This window comes from Atractosteus spatula, chromosome 5, assembly GCF_055471065.1.
Source record: "Atractosteus spatula isolate fAtrSpa1 chromosome 5, fAtrSpa1.hap1, whole genome shotgun sequence".
Lineage (NCBI taxonomy): Eukaryota > Metazoa > Chordata > Actinopteri > Semionotiformes > Lepisosteidae > Atractosteus > Atractosteus spatula.
Window position 1 is genome coordinate 27,181,723 of NC_142710.1, and position 24,905 is coordinate 27,206,627.

At 40.7% G+C, this 24,905-nt stretch overlaps 2 protein-coding genes across 3 annotated transcripts; both read left to right on the forward strand.

Annotated features, from left to right (window-relative positions):
• The first annotated feature begins 55 nt into the window (after positions 1-55).
• Positions 56-3,093, forward strand: mrps6 (mitochondrial ribosomal protein S6). 2 transcript variants are annotated; one of them, XM_088916034.1, is made up of 2 exons: positions 56-559; positions 849-3,093. In XM_088916034.1, exon 1 carries the CDS (start codon positions 183-185, stop codon positions 546-548), a length of 366 nt encoding a protein of 121 aa, XP_088772160.1. In that variant the 5' UTR covers positions 56-182; the 3' UTR covers positions 549-559; positions 849-3,093. The 2 variants fall into 2 exon arrangements, with proteins under 2 accessions (XP_088772160.1, XP_088772159.1); XM_088916033.1 differs by having other exon boundaries at positions 56-525.
• A 1,755-nt stretch (positions 3,094-4,848) lies between these two features.
• Positions 4,849-24,272, forward strand: psap (prosaposin). Its single transcript, XM_088916035.1, has 14 exons — positions 4,849-4,970; positions 11,740-11,873; positions 12,177-12,251; positions 13,325-13,450; positions 14,332-14,517; positions 15,140-15,283; positions 15,588-15,644; positions 18,212-18,340; positions 18,983-19,075; positions 20,919-21,096; positions 21,272-21,435; positions 21,807-21,887; positions 22,469-22,576; positions 22,964-24,272. Exons 1-14 carry the CDS (start codon positions 4,937-4,939, stop codon positions 22,997-22,999), a joined length of 1,545 nt encoding a protein of 514 aa, XP_088772161.1. The 5' UTR covers positions 4,849-4,936; the 3' UTR covers positions 23,000-24,272.
• Positions 24,273-24,905: the final 633 nt, after the last annotated feature.

The window sequence follows — 24,905 nt, forward strand, 5'->3', positions numbered from 1 at the left end:
ACACATGGGAGCAGTAACTGTGTCGCAAAGGAAACGCGTCACGGGAAGACGGATGGGGGACTGCTCTATTTAAAAGAGCGTTAGTGGGGATTGTGTGTCCTTGTGGTCTGAGGATATGGATTGATTCATCATAAAATCCGTGATTTTATAAAAATAGATATAATATATATATATACTTGAAAATGCCTAGGTACGAGCTGGCCTTGATATTGAAGGCCATGCAGAGGCCTGAGACTAAAACAGTTCTGCGGCGCACGGTAGAGACGCTGTTGGAGAGAGGAGCTGTGGTGCGGGAGCTGCAGAGCCTGGGCGAGAGGACGCTGCCGTACAAGATCTCCAAGCACAACATGAGACACACGCGTGGCGGGTACTTCCTGGTGGACTTCCACGCCGCCCCGAGCGAGATCCCTTCGCTGCTGGATCACCTGGAGCGGGACGTTGACGTGGTGCGGCCCACTGTTGTGCGGAAAGATGAGCAGCGAACCGTAGAACCGTGCGCCGGGTTGGAAACGGGCCTCAGCGAAAGTAGGCCTCTCCACAAGAGATGAGCGTTTGGCCGGTGTGTTTACTTGCTGATGAATTGTGCTCGCCTGTCGTTAAGGGTGTAGTCGTGTGTCCCAAGGGTGCGCCAGTTAATGTTATTGTTGATTCGGATGTGTGTGGTGTATGTGCGTCGGTGTTTGTGCACCTGTTTTGCTGTAGCTTCTTTGACACTGAAGCTGTGTAAATCTTTTGTTTGTTATTTTAGTTTCTGTGAACACCAGTATTAAGATAGAACTGCGTCGCTTTCATCAGTGAATTAGGCCGACGTGTGGTCAACTCCATAATTGTTCTCTCTTCTTTTCCAGCCCAGCCATACATGCGGATGTACAGCCGGCACCGACCAAGATCTACAGAACGCATTGTATATACGTTACATAATAAACAAGTGATTTTCTTAATCGTTGTTATGCTTTCTAGTAGTAAGAAACCTTGGTACAATTTAGGGACAGTGTAAATTTCTTCATGCATTCTGGTAGTGAAGGAAAAACTATCAATGAATGGTGTAGGAATGCCAGCAGTGCGGGTGTCAGTTCCTATACTGCTGCAGGAACTTCAGTTTTTATTCCAGTTTCAGGCTTATTAACCTTATTGATCCATTTGACTTCATAATCAAATAAACGTATAATACATTTAATTAACAACACTCGGGGAAAGCTATATATTTTTTTCGTTCCAAGGAGTGTGGCAGTGACCAAAATAATTAGGCATGCTAAATGAAATGGAGCTTGGATTGAATGAAAGCATGGAGGTGCTGCAGCCCTCTAAGAATTGAGTTAAACAAACCTGCTTTACAGTAAGACTGTCAGATAAACTGTGCGGGCACAAATGGATGCAAAGCACTTCAGAGTGAATACAACTTTCAGAAGCAGGACCATTACATGGTTTTTAATCTCTTGTTTGTGCCTGCTGCGTCATTAGTGGATTGTTGAAGAAAATCAATTTCCTCTGGCTTCGGATCCAGTGAGATCTAATCTTTGGAAGGTGGTCATCTTTACTGATAGATACTTTTTAAAATACAAGCTTGATTTACAGCAAAACAAAAACATTGAATAATATGTAGCTTGTTATTCGGGATTATGTAAATGCCTTACATTAACCCTACAGTTTGTATGAAATCCATCAGCTCTTTATGACCTTCCATTCATACTTTCTTTTATTTCTATCCTGTTGCGTTCAACATAAATGAGTCCATGAGCGCTGTAGTGGTACCAACGGCCTTGAATATGGCTGCAGTTATCCCTGTGCAGAAAATAAATATGGCCCTGGACTGTCTAAACACTTTTTGCCCTGTTTCCAATCTACCTTATCTCGTAAAAAAAATAGGATTTGCTTTTGCAGTTCAATTAAACGACCATTTAATTTCAAACAACCTCTTTGAAATCTTGTTTCAGACAGTCACACAGCACATTACTGACGATCTTATGGCTGTGTGTGGTGTGTCATGTGCGTTGGTCTTTGTGTGCACCTGTTATTGATTCTGGTTTTGCTGTGCTTATTCTCCTAGGTTTTAGTTCTGCCTTTTTTTTATCACAACATCTTACCTTCCGGTTTTGAGACTGTTTGGATTTTCTGACATTGTTCTTAAATGGTTCAACTCTAAATAATTGCTGACATTTCGTCTCTCTTAGGGGTTTCAGTTCTGATGTTGGGTTAATGTTCCTCAGGACTCTATACTGGTCCCCCTACTATTCCGTATTTACATGTTATTAAAATCACATGATCTGAATTATCATGCCTATGGTACTCAAATCTACATCTGTACCAAACATGACACTGAAACACTGTCTTTTTCTGCACTTTCTAATTGTAGTTCTGACAAAATCCTGGATGACTAAATTTCCTTCATTTAAACTGCTACAAGACGGAAGTCGTGCTTTAGGCATCTACCATCAACTGTCTAAAGCCAATGTAGTAACCCTATCTGTGGATGGCACTGTGCTTGAATTTCAATCTAAATTGAAGACCCTGGAGGTGATATGTGATCCAGGCTTGATGTCTGACCCACGTGTGCAAAATATTGTAAAAACATCATTCTTCATCTCAGAAATATTGCCAGACAATGTTCTGTGTTGTCTCTGTAGCAGAAAAGCTGGTCAACGTGTTTGCCTTTTGATTACTACAGTCCCTTACTCAATCCCCTACACACTGAACAAACTTCAATGTTTCCAGAACTAGGTAACCAGAATCCTGACCATGTTGCATTCAAGTGATTACATTACTCCTGTCCTGGAATCCTTGCACTGGTTTCCTTTCAGGTTTTGTGTTGGCTTCAAAATTCTCATGCTCACCTGTAAGGCTCTTAAAAACTTGGCACTTCAATACCTATCTGACGTATTATCTTCCTACTCCTCACCTCATAACCTTCGTTTATCTGATTCTGGCCTCCTGTTTGTCCTCAAAACGTATCTACTGTACATGCTATAGGTGACATGGTGACATATCTCCTATCTTTGTTACTGTTTTCTTTTAACTTTTTTATTTTCCTGTAAAGCATTTTGAGAAAATCATTTTAAAAATTGCTGTATTAAATATCATCATCTTCTTCTTCTACTTCTTCTTCTTGAGTGTTACTTTGTTCCTTCTTTTTGCCTCAGTTACTTAAGTTTACTTTCTGTTGGATTGCAAGATGGGTCCGTTTCTTGGAGGACAGTATTAGACCTTGCAGTTCTTAAAATTTCCCTTTTAGCAGGGGAAGGTATAAAAATGAAGGTCTTTGTGATTAGTTAATTGATTTTTCAAACAAGTTTCTCCACCCGTCCCCTCCTGCTCAGTGCTGCTCCCCCTCTATATTTCTACCTAAGGACCCCTGTAATAGAATCAAGCAGCTACTAGGGACAGAGAAAGCTTGGAGAACTGCTGCTGATGTAACAGAGGTTTGACTGCATCAGCAGCAGTTCTCTGTCCCTTGGAATAATGCCATATAAATAACATACAATGTCCATACAGATAATGCCAAGGGTAATTCCATGCTGGGGTGTTGAAGGAACATGACATTATGGCTGTTAAGCTATCTTCAGCTGTCATCTTAATAGCCAAACTAAAAAAAACAACCAAGAAAACACTGAAAATGGCTCAGTAGCCAATTTTTTCCTTTCTACTTTTCAGCGTGGAATTGACCTCTACTTGTTCTTAGCAGCCCACATGTTGGTCCAGCTCTCCATCTGAACAAAATCAAAGACAAGATCAAGTGATGCCAGGAGAGGGAATGTAGAACAACGTTTTAGCTGTAGTCAGACCAGCCAGCTTGATATGTCTCCATCCTGTAGATGCACTAAGTTTAGGAAGGATGTGGTTGTGTTTAGAATAATGGACAGACAGGAAGAGATGCGTCTCCGGAACTTAACTTGGGGACAAAAGAAAAAGTTAAGTCTTGATGCAGATTTCTGCTAGGCAATGTGTTGCTGTCATGGTGAAACACTTGCCTGAAGAGGTTAAAGACGACTGTGTGAAAAGCGATGTTCAAAATGCCCTTATTATTGGTTATACTTGTTGCTGTTTGCAAAGAAATGCATTGTAATGGGAAGTCCTGTCTCTTTTAGTTTCTTGCTAGTGCCTTGACTTCCCTCTTCTCTTCTGTATTGACCATTATATAAAGCAAAACAATTATTGATTTTCCCATGGATCTGTGAGTTTTCTTCTATAGTGGGACAATTCTCTGAATTTGTGGCTCTAGCCAAGTACTGTTGGTGAGATGAATGGGAACAGTACCAGAGATTTAGAAAAGGGCAAGTAGAAATTCAATCAAACATGGTCAGAGAGCTCTAAATATTCTGTATTGTAAAACAAAGCCTGGCTTCATGTAACTACTTTGCTTGGTTTCACTGGCAGTGAAGTTCACCTGTCTGTTTTTCAGGTGATGGAATTGTTTTTTTTTTGTGCAACATTAACCCAATGGTGCTGAAAACCTTCAACTTTCTACCCAAATATAAAGGACAGCTTTTACTTTTAATTTGTACTTTTACTAATAATAAAAATATAATTGAAATATTAATGAATCTAATAATAATGGTGATTATGAAGATAACGACAATACTAATGTTTCTACTACTTACAACTATCTTCAATCAACAACTAGTAACCATCTCTACAAATGCGCTTGAACTGCAGAAAAAACTCCAGTACGTTAGACGTAGACTTTTTTGGTATTAAAAATCTAGTGAAAATCCCTTACAGAAGGGGGCGATGTAGGTAAAAAGAGCTTTGTTTTGTAAGATTTTCATCATCGTCGAGAATTTTTTTTTGCCATTTCTAGAAGTCTATCCATTGTCCGAGCCTATAAACGTCACTTCCGAGTCACGTGCCTCCTTTAAAAACAGTTCTGGCGTCGGCACTGCGCATTGCAGTAGTCGAAGTTGTTGTGAAAGAGAGTAGCCGGTCACGTAACGGAGAAGACATGATTGTTTTGACGTTTCTTTTAATTTCCACAGGTAATATTTTGATTATGTAACCCCTTTACCATAATATATGTTTCTGAGTTTTATAGTTTTATTTTGGAGTTGCATGATACTTGTTTTGGTTCGTATTGAGACGATAACGCTGTTGACATCGCTAGGCGGAAGGATTTATCGGTAAATAGCCATTGTTTTTACATTGGTTGTGCCGAATACTGCAGTGTCATTTATCTTGGAAAGTGGTTTATTTTATATTATTGTTATTCTGTGTGTCTCTGTTTTGGGTTGGATAAATGTTTTTGTAAGCCTGTGTAACATATTCGGTACGTCACCGTTTAAGCACCTAATCGTTTAATCCGACGCAATAATTCCCAGAAAAACATTGTACATGTATTATAGTATTTAGTCGTAATACTTTCCGTCACTGCTAATAAGCGGTAATCTGCTTTCAGTTAAATCTAGTATTTTTCAGAATTGTGGTTTAGAATAACAATTTAAATGTGCTATATTGTGTCTCAGTGGGCTGTACTTCTAACAAATTCATGTTTAGCAGGATTCTACGACTAAAGCGTAGCTAGTTGGACCAGTGTTTGTGGTATTGAATTGCTTTGTTTCTCGTTCAAGTTCAACTAATCGTTGTTGGAAAGTAAAAGAAACTCGAATGCATATGGGGAATTTTCCGATTTCAGTCGTGATAGTTGAAATCCCCCATTGCTATTTTCTGTTTTAGTCAAATCAGGCGGTTTGGGTTTTGAAGACTTTCCTCTTTTCAGTACAGCGCAGTTAACCGGCATATACATTTCTATATGTATTGTATGTGATTCACCCATGCGTGTTTGAAACGCAAAGTGACGCCACACCCAGTTATACTCATTTCTTTTACGCGTGAGTGTAACGTGACTAAGTGTACGAAGCGTGCATTTCACAAACAAGGACTTTATTCGCTATCAGCAGACCACATTGCTGTTGGTGAATTTTAGGATTGGAAAAGCATCACGACCTTCAGTGAGTTCACCTCTTAGTTCGACTGCAGTATTGCCAATGGTTATATTGGCAAAATACCCATTACTATTGGATAACGCTGTTGACCGACTAGCTCTAAATAATCCACTGCTCAGCTTTTATAATGACTCTTCTTTCCCAAAACTAGACGGCGACCCCTTTGCGTTGCGACATAGTAAGGATCTGCTGAACCGAAAGTCCCTGCTGCGCATTTTGTAAAAAAAAACCAAGGTATATGCGCTCTTGTTTGAGCTGTCAGTTATTGCGTCTTCTGTGCAAACATGTTTTGTAACGGTAATCCTCGATGCGATAGAATTTCTTATCTTCTGTGAAGTATGATTTCATAGCCTTATTTACCTGAACTGAGATTAGGAGAGACTAGTCGGTCAGTTGCGTTATCTAATGTTGCAGCTGGACATGGTCGCTGACCCGGGGGCTTGCGAAGCCTCTAGTATGTTTCATAACATTGTCGCTGGATTGATCATAAGAAGGCAGTAAAAGTGTCCATGCAATTCTGTCTAGTGTTTCCTTATGAGAAGAGGACGGGTCTGAATCTGGTGTTTTCTCCCAGTGTCTATACTTTTGACTGCTTCATGGTAAGAAGTGAATTCTGTGGGAAGGAACTGAGATTTCGCTTTAAAAAAATGCACCAAAATAATAGCACCTCCTCAGTGTATTCGACAGTGAAAAGCGGTCCTCCTGCATACCGGCCAAGTGTGATAAACGCTTGATTGAAACAATTGCCATGGGTCTCTGACGGGAAGGACACGTTTCTGCTTTACGCTTCGGCTGCATGATGTATTTAGCCGTTGCCTTTATGCAATGCAATCTGCAGTCAGAAAAATTTAGATTATGCAAAGGTGGAATGTTCCGAATTCAACACACTGGGCCTGACAGGTAGCAGGAGATGTAGTAAGAAAAATTAAACTTGGGGCAAGGCAACATTAATTTTTGTGGAGTAGAATCGGTTACTCTAAACCAAAGGAGAAGATTCTTAATTATAATTTGAACAGATATAGGTTTAAGATTTTAAAAAAATGTAACTCTTGGCAGTAATCTGTGATTCCTTTAAGTTCTGAGTCTTTGATATTTTTGTTAATCTCGGCTAAGTCTAAAACCGAGGGCTGCTGTGACCGAAACTGTGAAGAGGAACCAAGCCTTCCTCAAATGGTGGTGACCTGTCCTGCTGATCTGGGTGTTTCATTGTCCTTTTAGAACTTGGAACTTGGTATGACGTTCCTGAAAAAATGGCAGAAGTGGAAACAGTTCCATCCCTCTCCTGTTTACCACTATTGTATTGTTAATTTCAATTCAAGGTGCTTTTTTTTTTTATCCCACCTCTTTGTGTACACTTTAAGCTGGTGTCATGGGAAGAGCCTTGCAGATTGCCCACTGCCATGACAGGTTCATTGACACCCCCCACTTTCCCTTCGTGTTTAACACTCTGGCATTGTTAGCAGGCTGGCTTGGACCACAATCAGTGTGAAGCTCCAGTTCACTGTATCCCTCTGCCAGCACCTGGTGCTGCTGGTATTTTAATAGGAACTGTAGATGGCGGTCAGCTGCAGCTGGTCCAATACTGGGGCAATGTTGAGATCTGGAGTAGGGGAAAAGTATCTGCAATGCTGTATCTGATCCAGGTATGAGAGGGGGGGACATACTGTATATCGGCACTGCTTGATATTTTGGAAGCCAGCAACAAAGTATTTCTGCCTTAAGACAAGATCACTTTATTAGCCCTATACAGTTTCTTGTATTAGGAATTTCTTTTCACATACCCCATCTTGCTCTCCATGAGACGCACAGACAGACGGAGAGAAGCTTGGGGTCAGAGCGCAGGGTCAGACAATAAAATGGCACCCCTGGAGCAGCTGGGGTGAAGGGCCTTGCTCAGGATCCCAACAGAGTAGGATTCCTCTGCTGGCTGCGGGATTTGAACCGGCAACCTTCCAGCCACAGGCGCAGATGCTTAGCCACAGAGAATTACCAGAGCCTGACAAATCACATACCGGTATCCTAATTTTTTGCTTAACCCACAAATATGGATCTTCTTTGTTAAAATTTACTTCTTAAAGCACAGTTTAAAATGTGCACAGTAAGTGCCGATGTTGCATTGAGACAGTTGTTTTTGTGTTGGGTGGTGGACATATGCACCAAAAGACAAGGTTGTATCTGACATTTCTGCTTGCTAGCACAAATGTTATCAGAAAACAAAAACTCATGTGCCTTGTTGTGTTGTCATTCTTTATACAGTGAACCCTGAACTTTCTGTATCTGTGTTCTGCAGAAGGATGTGCTGACTTGGGAATGTGATAGTCCTTATGATGTGTAATCAGCCTCTCCTGCTGCCTCACTGCTTTTTTGGTTTATAACGCAAATGCTTCTTTTGCTCTTTTTCCACTTTTCACAGCAGCTTCATATCTGATCTTGTTTGGAGAAAGGGCTTGGCTAACGATTTGATTTCTACGTAGTCAGTAATAGCTTGAAGTGGGTGAGAGCACATAATGTGAAACTTTTTAACAGTAATTTTAGTTGATGGGTTCTTTCAGGTTAAATGCAGATTTCAGCTTATTTTTATTTTGTCACTTGTACTCTTGCATGTTTTCCTGTGCAACCTAGCATGCCCTGAGAGGAGCCTAAAACAGAAGTGTGACTACAGCCCTCAAAGGTGCTGTTTGGAGATAATGCTATTTGAAAATGGTATGTGTGATATAATATAGGGGCATATTTTTGCTGTAGCTTTCATTTCCTCACCGAGTGATCTTTGAGGAAGCTGATGTGCTACAACAGTTTTTTAAATTTTTCTGAGTTCATTAATGTGGAATTTTTTTTTTATATCCAGCATCTCTCACCCTTGTTTTCCACCTTCTGTGTGCTGCATCACAAACTCCACTCTGGTGTGGATGGTCTTTTTTTCAACCCAGATGGGTGCTAGAGTGGTTAGTTCTTCATATGGCCTGGTATATAGCATTAGACCTAAGGCACTCCTCAAAGTGCCAGGCATGAATAGTGGTACTCTGAATATTTTAGCCTAATGCAATGCTAGTGTTTTTAAATCTATACATAGATACCTTATGTACTACAGAAGGTACTGAGTGACATTAGTTTTAATACTGCAGAGATGAACTGAGTGGAACTGTGCCAGGGTATGTTGGGTGGATTACGGAGAAACATGCTGATGCTGCCTCTCCTGCTTGTACATTTATATTCTGAATTTCAGTAGTATACTCTACAAACTAAAGCCTATATACCAGCCAGTGATACATTTTTAATCTTGTGTTCTTTCACTTCTTTTCTCTGTGCATACCTGTTCCTTATATTCAGCTCAACGCAAGACAGTGCACCATCCTTAATGTTTTTTAACCCTTTCTGAAGAAAGATACCATTTAGAGATTAAATGTTCTGTCTACAGTGGCATATCTGAAGCTTTTTTTCTCCTTGATGCTGGGATAAGTTGACTTGGAAGGGGGTTCTCATATGAACTCAGAGCTGCTGTGTTCAAGCCTGTAGTGCATGCATGGTATAAGACTAAACAATGAAACTAGTTGCTAACAGTGGATTAATAAAATCCTGTTAAATCTCAGGGACATGTTTATGCCTCCATCAGTGTGTAATGTGTTCTCTGCTCTGCACCTTGATTGCCTTCAGAGAGCTTTTGCAAACTGCTCCTTCCCTAGAGTGGGTATCTCTGCATGTATGGATAGTTTGGCTGTGCTTGAAAGCCTCATCTTCCATTTTCATGAGGAAAATGGAGGTTAATTGGATTGGTTTGGTAATTTAGTTTAACTTGAGTCATCACTCCTTTGTCTTGGTGTTCATTTTTTTTTCATCTTGTACCTTGGCAGTAGCTCTTCACGGAGCTGGTGAGATATTGCCCATTTAAAACAGACCTCTAGCAGTGGATCAGACCTTTACCTTTTAATACAGCTCGTTTCCTCCTTTGTGGTGTGACTTTTACATAGAAAGACCTTCATATTATTTGTACTGAAAAATGACGTCAAAAGCTATAAATGCCAGAATACGTTGTTTCAGAATGTCTCTGTACTTCAAAACACTTCCTCATTCTCTCATGTCTGTTTTTGGCCGTTCACTTTCTGTTCCCATATTCCAGTATGTCTGTTGGGCATTTACGTTTGGGTTGGTTCAGTATGTAAAAAAGGTTCATCATGAAGGCCACTTAAGAGGAGGCCTATTGAATTCATTTGTTCACCCTTTCCCCCATTTTAACATATTTGAGCTACCATTTAAACCTAATTTGAACGTCTGAGGTGGGAGGCAATGGGAGAAAAAGCAAATCGAACATGGATAACATGCATGCTCCAGGGTTGAGCCACTCGGTTCCTGACCGTGCCCTGCTCAAGAGAACGGGGTCTGTGTGCTGCCGAGACTACTGGCTCACTGTTCCTGAGGACTCAAGTGTGTTGTGTATGAATCACTGCAAGTCTGTGAAAGGACTGGGCCCTCGTGATTTAAGATGACATCATCAGCCTTTTTTTTTTTTTCCTGGTCAAGTCTCGTGATGCACAGTGTGAATAAATGTGCTTAAGGTGACTTAGTAAAGTGGGGAAAAATGGGAATTTATTTGCTGTTGTGTATAAAAAAGGAATAACCTAAGTCATCTTTTGACTATTTGTTACAAAGTATATTGAAACCAGTGAAGGCTTCCTGTCTTCCTTTACTACTTTACACACTTGGCCAGGCCTGACTTCACCTTAACAGGGGATAGATGAGCTGAGAATTTCCCTGCGTCAGAGCACAGGGTCTGCTGATCTTCTCGTCCTGCTGCCTCACTGCTTTTTAAGACTAGGGGTGGCAGAGGTCAAGGGCAGTATAATGCTTGAGCCGTCTAGTACAGAGGTCTTGGTAGCTAAATTTGTTTTTTTTTCCACGGTTATTAAGCTTTCATTTTCTGAAGTTAATGAAATTTTCCAGATCTTTGAAATGTTCATATTTAATTTTATAGCTTTGAATTGGATTTATGTTTAGAATTATTAAGTGTAAAATATTTCCAAATGTTACACTTAATTGAGTCGATAATCTGGAACGAGCTTTTGATTTTGACACCTTTTCTTATGCTCGTCACCTGTTCCTGTGACAAATGAATGCACAATGGGCTTAAATTATGAACCCATGGGTTTCCTAATAGCACACCAGCTATGAATCAACTAATTACCACAAGAGAACAGCTGGGTATGAAAGGCACAATTATTCCTGAAATCCTGATTAATGGTAAATAACTTGTGTTCAACAGCTGACTTTATTAATAGCTGTTTGTAAGGCGTGTCCAGCCTTTGAGTATAAAAAATCTGAAATTAAATTGGAGGAAATCTGGTTGTTTTCATTGTTGCTGTAAGTGAAAAGGTATTGCTGTGATTTGAAGAGGGCAAAATGAGATTCTTTAGTTGAGGGGAGGTGATCTGGGTAAAGGTTCTTCAAGCCATTATTTCCTCATTGTTAAGCAGTGACTTATGAAATCTTGACCCTGTTGATTTTGCCAGTCATAATTGCAGGTTCTAGAATGCTGTTTGCAGTTTTGTAATCCTTGGGGTTTTTTTGGTCTGGGGTGACTGGAGAGTCATGTGATTGATCCTAAGGCAGTTTTGAGATCATGACTTGTTTGTTGCAGGTTTCAGCAGCTTGCTTTTGGTTCCTGCTTCTTGTGTAACCTCCAGGAAGTGAACAATGAATCTTTTCCTTTAATCAGCATAGGTCCACCTATTATCTTTACACAGGAAAGGTCTAGTTGACCCGTTTAACCCTTTTCTACATTTTATTTTTAACATGTGCATTTTTGCTCCTCTAGCTGCGGCTTCCCCTCTGTTGGGGAAGGAGCAGTGTGCCAAGGGCCCCCCCTACTGGTGCCAAAATGTCAAGACGGCCTCTACCTGTGGCGCTGTGACCCACTGCCAGCAGAATGTCTGGAACAAACCCACTGCTGTGAGTTTACAGTGCACTCTAGCCCAGGGTAGTCAAGCATGGCTCCTGCAAACTCCTTAAGTTAATTAAGGATTGATTCGGCACATATTGTGAAATGTGAAGGTTGATAACCACTGCTCTAGCCTAATACATGTTTTGCGAATGATTCACATTTTCAGAGTGCAATACCCTTGTACCACTTATTGAAATGCTATAAATTATTTTTTAAGTGATTGTAGCTGAAGTATAAGCCTTATGAATATTGCCAAAGTTCTTTCAGTCCCTCCAAGAGAATTTAAACCTGGTGTTTTTTTTTCTTTTCAGAAAACTGTGCCATGCGACTTGTGCAAGGAAGTCCTCACAGTGGTGGGCAGCCTGTTGAAGGACAATGCCACTGAGGTAGCGTTCGCAGAGGACAATGCCAGTATTGTTTTACTGGCATTGTAACTCGTACATTCAAGTCCAGACTTAACTTGGTGTTATTCAATCTGTCAGTTGATGTCAAATCTTAATTTTTAATGATTTAGCCTGTGTGGTTATTTTTTCTGCAAAAAGAAAAGAAAAAGCAATAAAATATGCATCGGATAACGGCACGTGGCAGTGCTAACCAATACAAGTGTCCGGCAGAAAATCTGAAAATATAATCCCTGTGATTATGAAGGTGGAAGGCTTAAGCTCTCTGCAGAGTTTTGCAGTTATTGGCAGTATCATAAAAAGCTGTTTTCACCCAGATTAATTAGAGGCACATTAATCAAACCTAACTACATTTTAAATAATATGGAAGTGCTAAGAACTGCAATAAATTGGAGAACAATGGAGAATGCGTCTTTACTGTTTCAGTATGTGAATAAAACTGCTAAAGTGGTAATCTTGTATACTGAAAGTAAAGATCGCAACAATGAGTGAAACAAGGAAAGATGGTAATGCATCTTGTTAGCAGGATGGTGCAAAAAATTTTCCCTGTGTACAGAAAAGCTTCTAAACCTGTAAATCATGTTAAGGTTGTCACCGAACTGATGTTTATCAAGAGGAATGTGTAAAAGTTTGCTTTAACAAATAAAACAATCAAATCTTATTCTGTGCTTTTGTGTGGGTACAAACTAGTTCGGATACCTGTACTCCTAGGGGAAATGAGATCCGGTGATTTGTGGAAATTCTAGAAATGGTAATTATCTTAAAATCTCATGTAACATGCTCAAAACGTTACAGAAGAAGGAAACGCAGCTTGTCTTCAATTTAATTATCTTCACCCCAGATTGCAGTGTTAGCAAATCTTCATATAGCCCTTTATTGTTTTTCAACTTTTGTCATGGATTTAATCTGTACTTAAACGAAAATCAGAAATTTCTGAAGTTGGAAATTTGTTAAATCCGTTACTTCATGGAATGTTTCAGTTTTGTTTTTGCAACCTCTGGCAAACCTTAAAATTGCAACCCCAAGTCCTCATTCATTTGAAGTCTGTGTTTTCCCAGGCTGAAATCCTTGGTTATCTGGAGAAGGCATGCCAACTGATCCCAGATGCTGGCTTGTCCTCGGAGTGCAAGGAGATGGTGGACAACTATTACCCCGTCCTGATGGGCATCCTCACGGGCGAGCTGGTGAGGGTGGGGGCGGGACACCGTGCACTAGGGTGGGCTTTGGGTTCAGATAAACTGGTGACCAACTCGCAATCCACATTCCGTTTATGAGACCTGGGGCTAATTCCTAAAGGCATGCTCAGAGTAAGATGTGAAACTTTATACGAGTAAACAAACGTACTTCAATCCTGAATGCCCCACCATTTTTGCATGTTTGAAGAACTGGGGGAGAGTAACACACTGCCACAATTGTTCTAGGTTTGAAAGAATTTGTGCAAGATGTTATTTTCCTGTAACATCTCTCTGGGATTGTTTTACCCTGAGATATTGCAAAATTGAATTTGAGGTCGCAAAATTTAAAATTTTCTTCACAATACTTGTTAGTATTTGTATACTGTGCTTCCTGACAGGAATATTACAGCAGTGTGCACACTTGTACATAGTAATAAATAGGATGGATGAGGGGATATTGTAAAATTAAAGGCTTAAATCACCTGAATAAGTCACTTCATTCACTGTAATTTTAACTTGCCTTCTATCGTTTAGGTAGTGCTTTTATGCTTGTATATAGAGGAAACAGTGGCTTGTCTTATTTCAATGAGTGATTCCTGTGTTGGTAAAAACGTTTAATTTATGCCTGTTTATGAGTGAATACTTTGAGAATGTTCAGAAGAGCAAAACCAGAACAATATGAATTGTGAGTTATACACATTGTAAAGGACACATTTCTGAATTGGGATTACCATATTTTAGTTTTTAAAAGTGACAGAAGTGTAGGTGCTTAGTGTTGCTTAACTTCTTATAGATGGACAAATTTACTATTTTTAATATAATTAAACGAGCATTGTCTGACATGACAGAGTTAACCGATGTAATGGGTAGGTGTCTTGCATTCATTACAGGAGGACCCCAACGCGGTTTGCTGTGCTATGGGGCTGTGCAGGTCACTGCAGAAGGAGATGGCTGAGGCTCAGATCCTTTCCAATGAGATCCCCCAAGTTGACCTTGCTCAGCGATTGTCCCCATTCATCGCTAATGTCCCCCAGCTGCTGTACCCTCAGTCGCCCCCCAAGGAGACTCCCAAACCGGTGAGGTCTGCTGGGAGAATAGGTTGGCATAATCGGAGAAGGAATCCTAGATGCTTCTGTTCTGTTCTATTGTATGTCTTAATCCTGCTGTTAACTTCAGATAGTTGAAAAGGTTTGTAACAGGTTTAAGATACCCAAGGGTTTCTTACTTCTCGGCAAACATCTTGTGTAGACAGGGGGATTGTTGCAATCTAAACTTCTTCTGTGGTAAGTTTCTGAATTAGAAGCAGTTCAGACCAGCCTTCTTACCCTCCAAAATACTTAGAGGGAGAACAGCAAATTTGGTTGAACGTTTTCTGTGTTGGTAAATGCTGGTAATTGTTGTTCCCCCAAAGATCACAGTTTTCACATGTGGTCCACAGTGTTCATGTGCAATATCAGCCCTATGACTTGCTTGGCACCTTTGAGCACCCATTGCTGTCTGAGCTACTTCCTTCCTCTGGTTGATGCTCCATCTGTTGTGGAGCTTGCAGTGTAAATAAGTAGTAGTTGATTCTGATAGTTAATCCAAAGCTGCAGAACACAGAGAAAATGACTTTAGAATTCCATGTGAGTGCAAGGAGGGCACGATTGTAGTTTTATTTTAGTTTGAGATGTTCTTGCCTTTATTCCACCCTTTCAGGAAAATGGTGATGTTTGCAAGGACTGTGTGACATTCATAAAGGATGCCCAAGACCAAGCCAAGTCCAACACCTCCTTTGTCAGTGCCCTCATCAGCCAGATCGAGACTCAGTGTGACCTCCTGGGGCCGGGCATTTCTGACATGGTGAGAGGATGAAATGAGTAGAGGGAGGGGTGAAGGTGTCATGGGGATGACTGGTGATGTAGTCTTCATCCCTCTCTTTTTTTAAGTGTTTAGTGGAAGGTGGGAATTTTTGTCATTTTAGCACTTACAATGTATGCAATTTGGCAATGACCTCTTCTGCCTGTTTTTTTTCATTTGAAATTATCTTGATAGTTTAATTGTATTTCAGTCTACTATCCCACTAAGCATTTAGTTAAGCAGCTGTTGCCGTTGTGGTTTTGAGGGTTTTCACCATGTTTGATAAGCTTGTGTATGTCTGTTTCAGTGTAAGCAGTACGTTGGACAGTATGGTCCTCTCGTCATCCAGCAGCTTATGTCCATGGTAAGTCAGCTGGGCTGGGTGGGAACTTGGAGTGTATTACGGTACAATATACATTACAGTATAGCACAATGTTGCAGTGCCTATGTGTTCTTGAAAACCTGAGATCTAAAGCTCATAGAAAGTGGAGGAAGAGATTTTCTTTGCAAAAGGACACTTTTACAGCTGTGTACAAGGTGGGCACCTGGGTGGCTCAACCACTACTTTAGCGTGTTTGGTATGCAGGTGGATTCCCGCTCATGTAGGAGGCGGTACTAGTCATTGCTGCATCATTGTGACCAAGATGAGCCAAACACCAGTCTGCAGTTGAATGAGTGCAGCTGGGTTTGGGTGGGCTTTAATCTACCACGGATCTTTGAGAGCTGCATCATTCTTCTAATTATCTCCAATAGACACTGCAGGGCTCACACACTGAAAAATGCAGATTCGGAAGAAATGCATGCATGGTCTGAAGTGACAAACTTGGACAAATGATTTTTTTAATCAAGTGCTGGGGTGATTCCAAATTGGCAGAGTTATGAAAAAAACAAGCTTTTCGGGTTGAAAAGGGACCTTGGTTTCTATTACAAAATCTCATTATTGGTTGCTCTGTACTTCTGTATAACTGCATTTTCTGCAGCAGACAGGTCTGTTTTGTAGAATATTTTACATATTCATCTATATTGGTAAAAGTCCCAATATTGTACTACTTAGAGTAATGCTGCACAGCACTAGGTGTCTCATCCCTCAGTCTTGCATGCTTGGTTTGTGCCTATTAAATTGTCAGTGCCAGACCTCTCATTTTTTTTTTACTGTTCTGTGACTCTGAACTTAAACCTGTCTAATTATTGATTTCAATGCAAGATAAAACTCAATGAATTCTTTTGAGAGTGGGTTTCTCCACAAAGTAATTTAAAGCAAACTCTCTTATTGAGACCTTAGTCTTTTCTATCTGCAGCAAAAAAAAAACTGATCTAGGTAGCATGAAACACTGTTTGGGTCTAAATATTCCCTCTAGCTGTGCAAGCTCATTTTGATATTTTTTTTTCAATTCTAAGTAAACCTAGGCCTGAGCAAGATTAGTTTGTTGCCAATTATACAAAATTGCTAACTACATTTTTTAAAATGGCAAAGGGGAGGCTAGCATTAAAACTAAAAAGGAATTGGAACAAAACATTTCTATATGCTGTGGACCTTAATGCAGTCTTGTGACTTTCTGGTTCTTTAATCACCTGTTCTTTATTTTTTCCTTTATGATTATTTCTTTTTCTACTCTGTTCCTCTCCGATCTGCAGGAACAGGTAGGTGTTCTGTCTCTGTAGCTTTCCCTCTAGTTGCTGGTTGACTTGCTGTGATGTAGTGTGGTAGTTCTGCTCATCTCTGTAGCCACTCACCCCCCCCCCCCCCCCTCACCTGGTGCCCAAGACACTCTGGACTATGTGGGAGAGAGGGGTGGTTGTATAAGGTTCACTGTAGTGGACTGCATTCCTGGTTGATTGCATGGGTATAGCAAGTTTGCAATGTACTGCATTTATAGCTTTGCATGAGGATGGTTTAACAATTTCCTAAATCTCTTGGCATTCACCTCAATATGTTGCTGGTTATTTGGAGCAAATACATGGAATGGATGATGTTACCAGACCTCTCGTAGTCTCAGCACTCTAATTCAATACACTGCAGTTTCTAGATGAATGTGCTAATAACTGTTTTGCCATAGTGAATTTTCCAAAGCCTAGGATTTTGTTTTTAAAGCAGAACAGATATTTCTAACCCTCTATCCTGTTCCTCCTGGCAAATGGTCTTTTGATTAAACCCTAGCTTTCCATTAATTCCTGACCTTTGCTTGTGGTTCATATTAATGCATGCATGTCCATGCATTAATCATACAGGAATCTTCTAAAAATGACTTGAACTGCTTGTCTCTTTCAAACTGGGAGCAGGAATTTCAAGGAGTGCAGCTTGAGGGTTATAAAGAAAATACATTTTTCTGTAGAAGCTGGACATCACCCCCCCATAGTCTTGTCTGGTACTGGCCCCTGGTTTTAAAAGTATAACAAGATGTTCTAGATACTATAACTGTCAGCTGATGTATGGATGAAATGGGGCCAGGTATTACATCTGGGATGGCAAAGATGGTGCCTGCTTATCCCTTGCATGTCTGGTGTTTTTATGCCCTCCCAGTCTGACCACACGGCATACTGGTTGCAGTGGTTTATATTAAGAGCCAGACAGCCACTGTTTTTTTTTTGTATTTGAGGTCCCCTGTTATGAATGATGGAGGAGGGGAAAACGTGTATTAATATAGTACTCTTTAAGCAAGAGGTATACATGTTTGTGTTTTGGTTGAAGTATTTTATTAATTGAAAATTATTTTACCAGACCAAATCACAGCAACAGTTGGATATTTGTGCAGTAAACCTGGAAATATTGGACAAATTGAAAAGACAGACTAGTCCAAAATGTTTTCTGTTTAGTCTTAAATCTAGACTTGTGTTTAGTGCTATTTAGTAAACTCGTTTGCTGTACCCAGGCTTGTCTTGCATTTCACCAATGTAACCTGACTCTTACATTGCTGTCATGCTTTTTTGTAGGCTCCAGAAGACATCTGCAGCCGGGCTGGGTTCTGCCCTGTTCATCACTCTGTTCCCATGGAGACCTTGGTAGCAGCTAAGCTCTTCCCAGCCAAGGTAGTGAAGCCTGCTGAGCTCAAGCCTGCCAAGGTAATGGCAACATATGTGTTTGCATTATCCCATAGGGAGCACATGAGTAAAAACAGTTGTACCCCATTCTATTGCTGGACAGCTAAAGACTGCCAGCAAAGTGAATTTTGACTTTGCAGTATAACCTAGTAACTAAGTCTTTTCATCCATACTTTAAGATCAGTAAATGCTTTATGTGGCCAGCTTAAACCCTTATATAAGAAACTTGCTTTAAATTTTACTCTGAAAAACTATAAATTAAACCTTGACTAGCGTAACTAATGAAACTGATGCATGGTCAATTAAGAGGGTCTCTGAATGTCCGGAATGTATGGGGGAAATCTGTAATGCGGGTTTGCATATATAACCAACAAGAAGAGGCCATTTAATCCCCCTTCCTTTACTAGGAAGTAATCTGCCTAACAACTGAAACAACATGAACTTATTTCTGAGGAAAATTTCAAGTCCTAGAAAGTTTGTGAATTTGTACACCCTGTTTCTAGTCTTTAAGAAGTACACAGTAAGACCACATTTCTTCCAGAGTGAACATTTCCACTCTGTAAAAGGACTTTGCGTTTCTTCTAAATTGTTAGTTTGTAGTTTTTATAAGGAATAAGAACATTAAATGTGTGGGACTGATTTTAGTCATTCTTTTCTCTTCAGAAGCTGGTGAAAGTTGGTGAACCCCCACAGTGCACAGTGTGTGAGTTGGTAATGAAGGAGATTGAGAGTATCCTGGAAGGAAAGACTTCTGAGGTATGCTGTACTCACCGTACATTGGTAGTGAGGGAGGATGCATCATCTGTATGTAGTTGTGAAAATGTGATTGTATCAGTACATATCCATCTTGGGTGCTCATAAACTCCAGGGGCTTGTTTATAATGTTAAGAGTACAAACATGGTCTATAGCCACCTGGCACTATTACAGAACACCACTACAGTACATAGTATTTATTCACAGTCAGATATATACAGGTACAAGAAAAAGTTTGTGAACCCTTTGGAATTACCTGGCTTTCTGCATTAATTACTCATAAAAATGTGGTCTGATCTTCAACTAAGTCACAATAATAGACAAACACAATCTGCTTAAACTAATAACGCAAACAATTGTACTTCTTGTCACTATTGAAAACATCATTTAAACATTCACAGTCCATGCTGGGAAAAAGTATGTGAATCCTTGTATTTTAGTAACTGGTAGAACCTCCTTTAGCAACAATAACCTCCACTAAATGTTTCCTGTAGCTGCTGATGAGACTTGCACAACGGTTAGGAGGAATTTTAGACCATTCCTCCTTATGAAACTGTTTCAGTTCATTGGTGTTTCTGGGATTCCCTGCATGAACAGCTCTCTTCAGATCATGCCACAGCATCTCATTTGGGTTGAGGTCTGGACTCTGACATGGCCACTCCTGAACATGAATTTTTTTCTGTTTAAGCCATTCTGTTTCGGCTCATTGTCTTAATGCATCACCCAACTTCTATTGAGCTTCAGGTGATGGACTGCTACCCTGACATTCTCCTGTAAAATTTCTTGATACAATTTTGAATTCATTGTTCCCTCTGTGATGGCAAGCTGTCCAGGCCATGATGGTTCATGGTTGGGATGAGGTTTTGATGTTGGTGTGCAGTGCTTTTTTTCTTCCAAACATTGTGCGCGTTTCTGCCAAAGAGTTCAACTTGACTCATCCATCTTGACAGAGCATTGTCCCAGAAACGTTGTGGAACATCCAGGTGGTCTTTTGTAAACTTGAAGTGCAGCAACAGTTTTTGGAGAGCAGTGGTTTCCTCTGTGGTGTCCTTCCATTAACACCATTCTTGTTCAGTGTTTTTCTTATAGTGCACACGTGAATGGAGACTTTGGCAAGTTCAAGAGACTCTGCAGGTGCTTTGCTGTTACCCTAGGGTTCTTTTTCACCTCCTTCAGCATTGCATTCTGCACTCTTGCTGTGATCTTTGCAGGACGCCCACTCCTAGGGAGAGGAGCAACAGTACTCAGTTTCCTCCATTTGTAGGCAGTTTCTCTTACTGTGGATTGCTGAACACCCAGGCCTTTAGAAATGCCTTTTTTCAGCTTTATGCACCTCTACAATTTTTCTGAGGTCCTCCAATATTTCTTTTGATCGGGGAATGGTTCACATGAACGGCTCTCTTCTTGAGAAGAGCAGTCTGTCAGTAACCAACCGTTGTGTTAACCCTTGTTATACGGTATGGCACCTCCAATCTCATGTCATTGATTGGATCACTCAGCTCTAATTAGCTTTTGGAGAAGTCATTAGCCTAGAGGTTCACATACTTTTTCCGACCTAGACTGTTTAAATCATGTTCAGTACTGACAAGAAGTACAAATTGTTTGTGTTATTGGTTTAAGTAGATGGTCTATTATTGTGACCTAGTGGAAGATCAGACCGCATTTTTACGAGTAATGAAAAAATCCAGGTAATCCAAAGGGTTCACAATTTTTTTTCTTGCAACTGTACAAGTTATTGAGCACTCTTACCTTTCACAATCAACGCATCTTGTTGTAGGCATATATATTCTTTCACAAGCATTTCATTTTGCTACAGCATCTTTCTCACTCTCCTCCCCACCCCAGGAGGCAGTGGTGCATGCAGTGGAGAAGGTGTGCTCACTGCTGCCGAGGGCCCTTTCTGCTCAGTGCCGTGACCTGATTGAGGTCTATGGCAAGGCTGTGATCGAGCTGCTGGTGCAGGAGGCTGACCCCAAGACTGTGTGCACTCTGCTGGGGTTGTGCAGTGGCCGTCCCTATATCCGTGAGTTTTGTCGGATGTGACATAGGATCCTGCTCCAGATGTATCTGAGCTGTGGGAATGATCCAAGAGTATTGCAGCTGAATGTTCTTTCAGGCTTTTAAAAACTACATTTTATTTCTTGTTAAGGTCCTGTAATGTGGACTATTGTCTAATTTGTTTTTCTTTAACCAAGCAGCAGTGATGGACAAGGCTCATTTCCAGTTAGGTGGGTTCTGTGACGTGTGCAAGATGGCAGTGCGCTATATTGATGGTATTCTGGAGCAGAATGCCACAGAGGCCCAGATTGAGGAAGCAGTGAGGAAAGTGTGTAACTTCTTGCCTGAAACAGTGAGGGACGAGGTAAGTGTGTGGGAAAGAGTCTGAAGCTGTATGGAGAACATGGTCTGGACAGAAAATGGGACAAAAGAGAACTGTGACGGTGTCTGCCTTAAAATATTTAATGTGGTCAGCTGCAGTGACAGCTGGTTTATAACTGGAATTTGAGAGGTTTCTCCTTCTTATAACACTGTCCTGTGTGGTATATTAGAATATCTGGTTTTTGCGGTTACCTTATACACCTACATAGAAGCCACCAAGCATCTTTTAGGTAACTGCTTACTGTGCTCGTTGACTCGCATCTGTTGTGTGTGAGACAGTCCTGCATGTATCGGCATGTTCACCTTCTGTGCTCTGTAATTGTACCCTCTGAGTGCATCTCCCTCTCTGTGCAGTGTGACCAGCTGGTGCAGCAGTACGAGCCCCTCCTTGTGCAGTTGCTCCTGCAGATGCTGGACCCAGACTTTGTGTGCACTGTGAGTTTTCCTGTTTTAGTCCTGCTCTCTAGAGACCAGTATGACTGATTGTAATTTCCACATGTATTTAAGTAGTGCTCTTCTACTACATCATTAAATATTCAGCCATTTTCATACTGTAGTTGGATACAATAAAATCAACAGGCCTGTTTTAAGCAACTCATGAAACCTGTGTCCTGTGGAGCAGTGAAATTTATTTAGTTTGGTCTATGCATTGGTTATCTGTAGGAGCAGATAACATATGTATATATAACGGTATGTACATCTGAGAATGTTCTGGCAAAAGATCTTCATGCTTTTAGACCCCAGGAAATACCCCTTGTCCTCAACATAGTCAACAACCGTGTTAGTGCTCTCTGCTCTGCAAGGTTCCCCATGGTGCTTTTTGTATGTGTATCAATTTTCATTTCTTAGTAAATTGGCTGCCCTACTTGTATATTACAAGAACAGCATCATGGAGTGATGCATGCACCTGCTGAGAGGTGGTGTTCAGTCTTGGCAGAGAGCATAAGTAGGATAAGCTGTACAGTCTGAGTCTTATGCCCGGTATTAGAGGTCTGCTGTATTTCCTGGCCCTTCAGAAAGTTGGTGCCTGTCCTGGTGCTCTGAAGCCGCTGCTAGGAACAGAGGAGTGCAGCTGGGGGCCATCCTACTGGTGCAAGAACATGGACACTGCATCTCGTTGTGATGTGAGTATTATAATCTCTCCTATTTCTGTCTCCTTGCATTTTCTGCCCCAATGAGTCTGCTCTTGTCATGGAGTTTAAAATCTGGGTAACTTTGGCAGTCTCTTATCTCCTAGTAAAACTTAAGTGTTCCAGTGAAGTCATTTATTGAAGCAGAAGTCAGTTTGCTTTGTAGTCCTGGTAAACCTGTAGACCCAGGGATCTTCATCTCCCTTGGGATCTCTTTGTTTTTATACTGTTACCTGTCTCAGTCAGATTAACGCATTCCTCCAGCCAAGTTACAATTTAAAGAGGCCTGTAACACCTGCCTGACTCGAAACTTTATTAACCCGGATGCTAGTATTTAAGGTTTTGCATGGGGAAGAACCAAGTGTGCTTTCTCCTCTTCAGGCTGTTGAGCACTGCAGACGCCATGTGTGGAACTAGAGGAAGAGGAGCAGCAAGGACGACAATCTTACCTGGGAAAAATGAAAGATAATGTAGAACTGCTTTGTAACTTTAAATTGGGTCATTTTTTTAGACTTAAAATAACTGCATTGGGTTAAATGTTTCTTATCCTTTGATAAGCCTGTGTATTGGGGTGGTGTGGGGTTATTTTATATAAAAACCTGTGAGTAAGGATGCCATGTACTGTGCATAGGCTGTTTTTTTTAAAAATATGAACAGGGGAAGACTAGGTCAGTGAGCTTTTTTGTACACAAATCGCTGTGTTGGTGGCAGTGCATATTGAAGACAAAGGGAGTCTTCTGGGCTGAATCAGATGTGTGTGCTGGGGGGTGGCACTTGGTGGCAGAACCTAAATTTTTCCCCAGGGAGATTGAATATTCAACTATAAATGCTTTAAAGTAATGCTTAATAAAAGTGCTTCCCCTTCTCTTCGGATACAGGGATGTAAATAATTTTTACAGAAATTCTCGGTTTGAAGACACTGACACTTCAGTTTAATTTGCGATTTGAGGTTTTATGAATCCAGTGCCTTGAGGGGGGAATGAGGATAAACTTTAGCCATCTGGTCTGTACTAGCAGGAGAGTATAGCTTTGTGATGGGTCACCCTGGTCCTGGAACACCATAGTTCTGCATGTTTCCTGGCCTTTTTAAAATTGGAAACTTAAAATTGCTCAGTTTGTTCAGCTGATTAAGCTGAGCTGTTAAACTGAAATTCAAGGACCAGGGTTCCTCATCACTGGGAGACGATGAACCAATAACCTTTGTGTGGTGGACCACACTTCCTTTGTATCGGCTGGCTTGAATTGGGCTTTCATAGATGATCCCAGCATTTAGGCAACTGTTAGTGGACTTCCAAACGCCCTGCTGACTTGCATCATGGCAATGGGTGGGCCCACAGGTTTCTGGCAAGTTTAAGTGAAGTAAGTTTTTTCTTCTAAAAAAAACTTTTAACAAACTTGAAAGAGATTGCTTCTAACATGAGCTTGATGTATTTTGTAGAACTGCTAGATTTGTTGTGATTTGTTGTAAATGAGCCCGAGACCATGTCACCTATGACATGAGAAAGGAATAGCGTGACTTGTCTGTCATGCTGTCTGCTTTTCTTTCCTGCAGTCTGAGACTACTTGCATTTAGCAAATTTGTTAACTTGTCATTGTGCACAATCAACCCATCTTCAATACTGAGCAAATATGGATGTTGCAAATGGATCTAATTGATTTTAACAATGTTTAAATAAACATTCTAAATCCACTTGTTGTGCTCCTTTTGCTGTGCTTTAAGTACATACAGTAAAGTTTCAGATTTGATTGTGAATGAATATCACAGGGATGGAGTTGAGCTTCGATGTGAGATACATTTTATGGGACAGGGCTGTAAGGCGACCTTCAGATCTCACACATCAGGTGAAATATCTTCACCCTAGCAGTGTCATCCTACCCCTCTGCCCATAAATATGAAGCACTTATGAAACCAGTCCAGAAAGGTTGCATAGTCACCCAAGCCTCTTGAGTGCCAATATATGGCAAAAAGTTCTCATTCTTGGTGTATGATGCCCTGCAGGACATCAGCATTACTGCACAGAAGCAGCATCACTGGGTCCTTTGCCACCTTAAATCCTGGCACTTGCTTCTCCACCTTCAAGATGTATGTCTGCAAGGGCATTTGGTTCCTGAACAAGCCCATTTTCATCTTGTTCCAACTTGTCCCTTTTCATTGAGGAACTTATTTAGCTTCTTCTGAAACTTCTGTGGCCACATGATCAGCCAACAAATCCCACCCATGTTATGGAGAAGTTTCTTGAAATTCTGTTATGGCAAATGTGAAATTTAATAGCATTTGCTCAATTATTTAGTTAATACCTTATGGGGGGGAAAACTAAGCTTA

Excerpts from the sequence above, each read along its gene's own strand:
- mrps6 (XM_088916033.1), top strand. The coding sequence starts at position 183 with ATGCCTAGGTACGAGCTGGCCTTGATATTGAAGGCCATGCAGAGGCCT. Across the intron at positions 526-848 it reads GGAAACGGGCCTCAGCGAAA|CCCAGCCATACATGCGGATG; the intron begins GTAGGCCTCTCC and ends CTTCTTTTCCAG.
- psap (XM_088916035.1), top strand. The coding sequence starts at position 4,937 with ATGATTGTTTTGACGTTTCTTTTAATTTCCACAG. Across the intron at positions 4,971-11,739 it reads GTTTCTTTTAATTTCCACAG|CTGCGGCTTCCCCTCTGTTG; the intron begins GTAATATTTTGA and ends TTGCTCCTCTAG. Across the intron at positions 13,451-14,331 it reads GCATCCTCACGGGCGAGCTG|GAGGACCCCAACGCGGTTTG; the intron begins GTGAGGGTGGGG and ends CATTCATTACAG.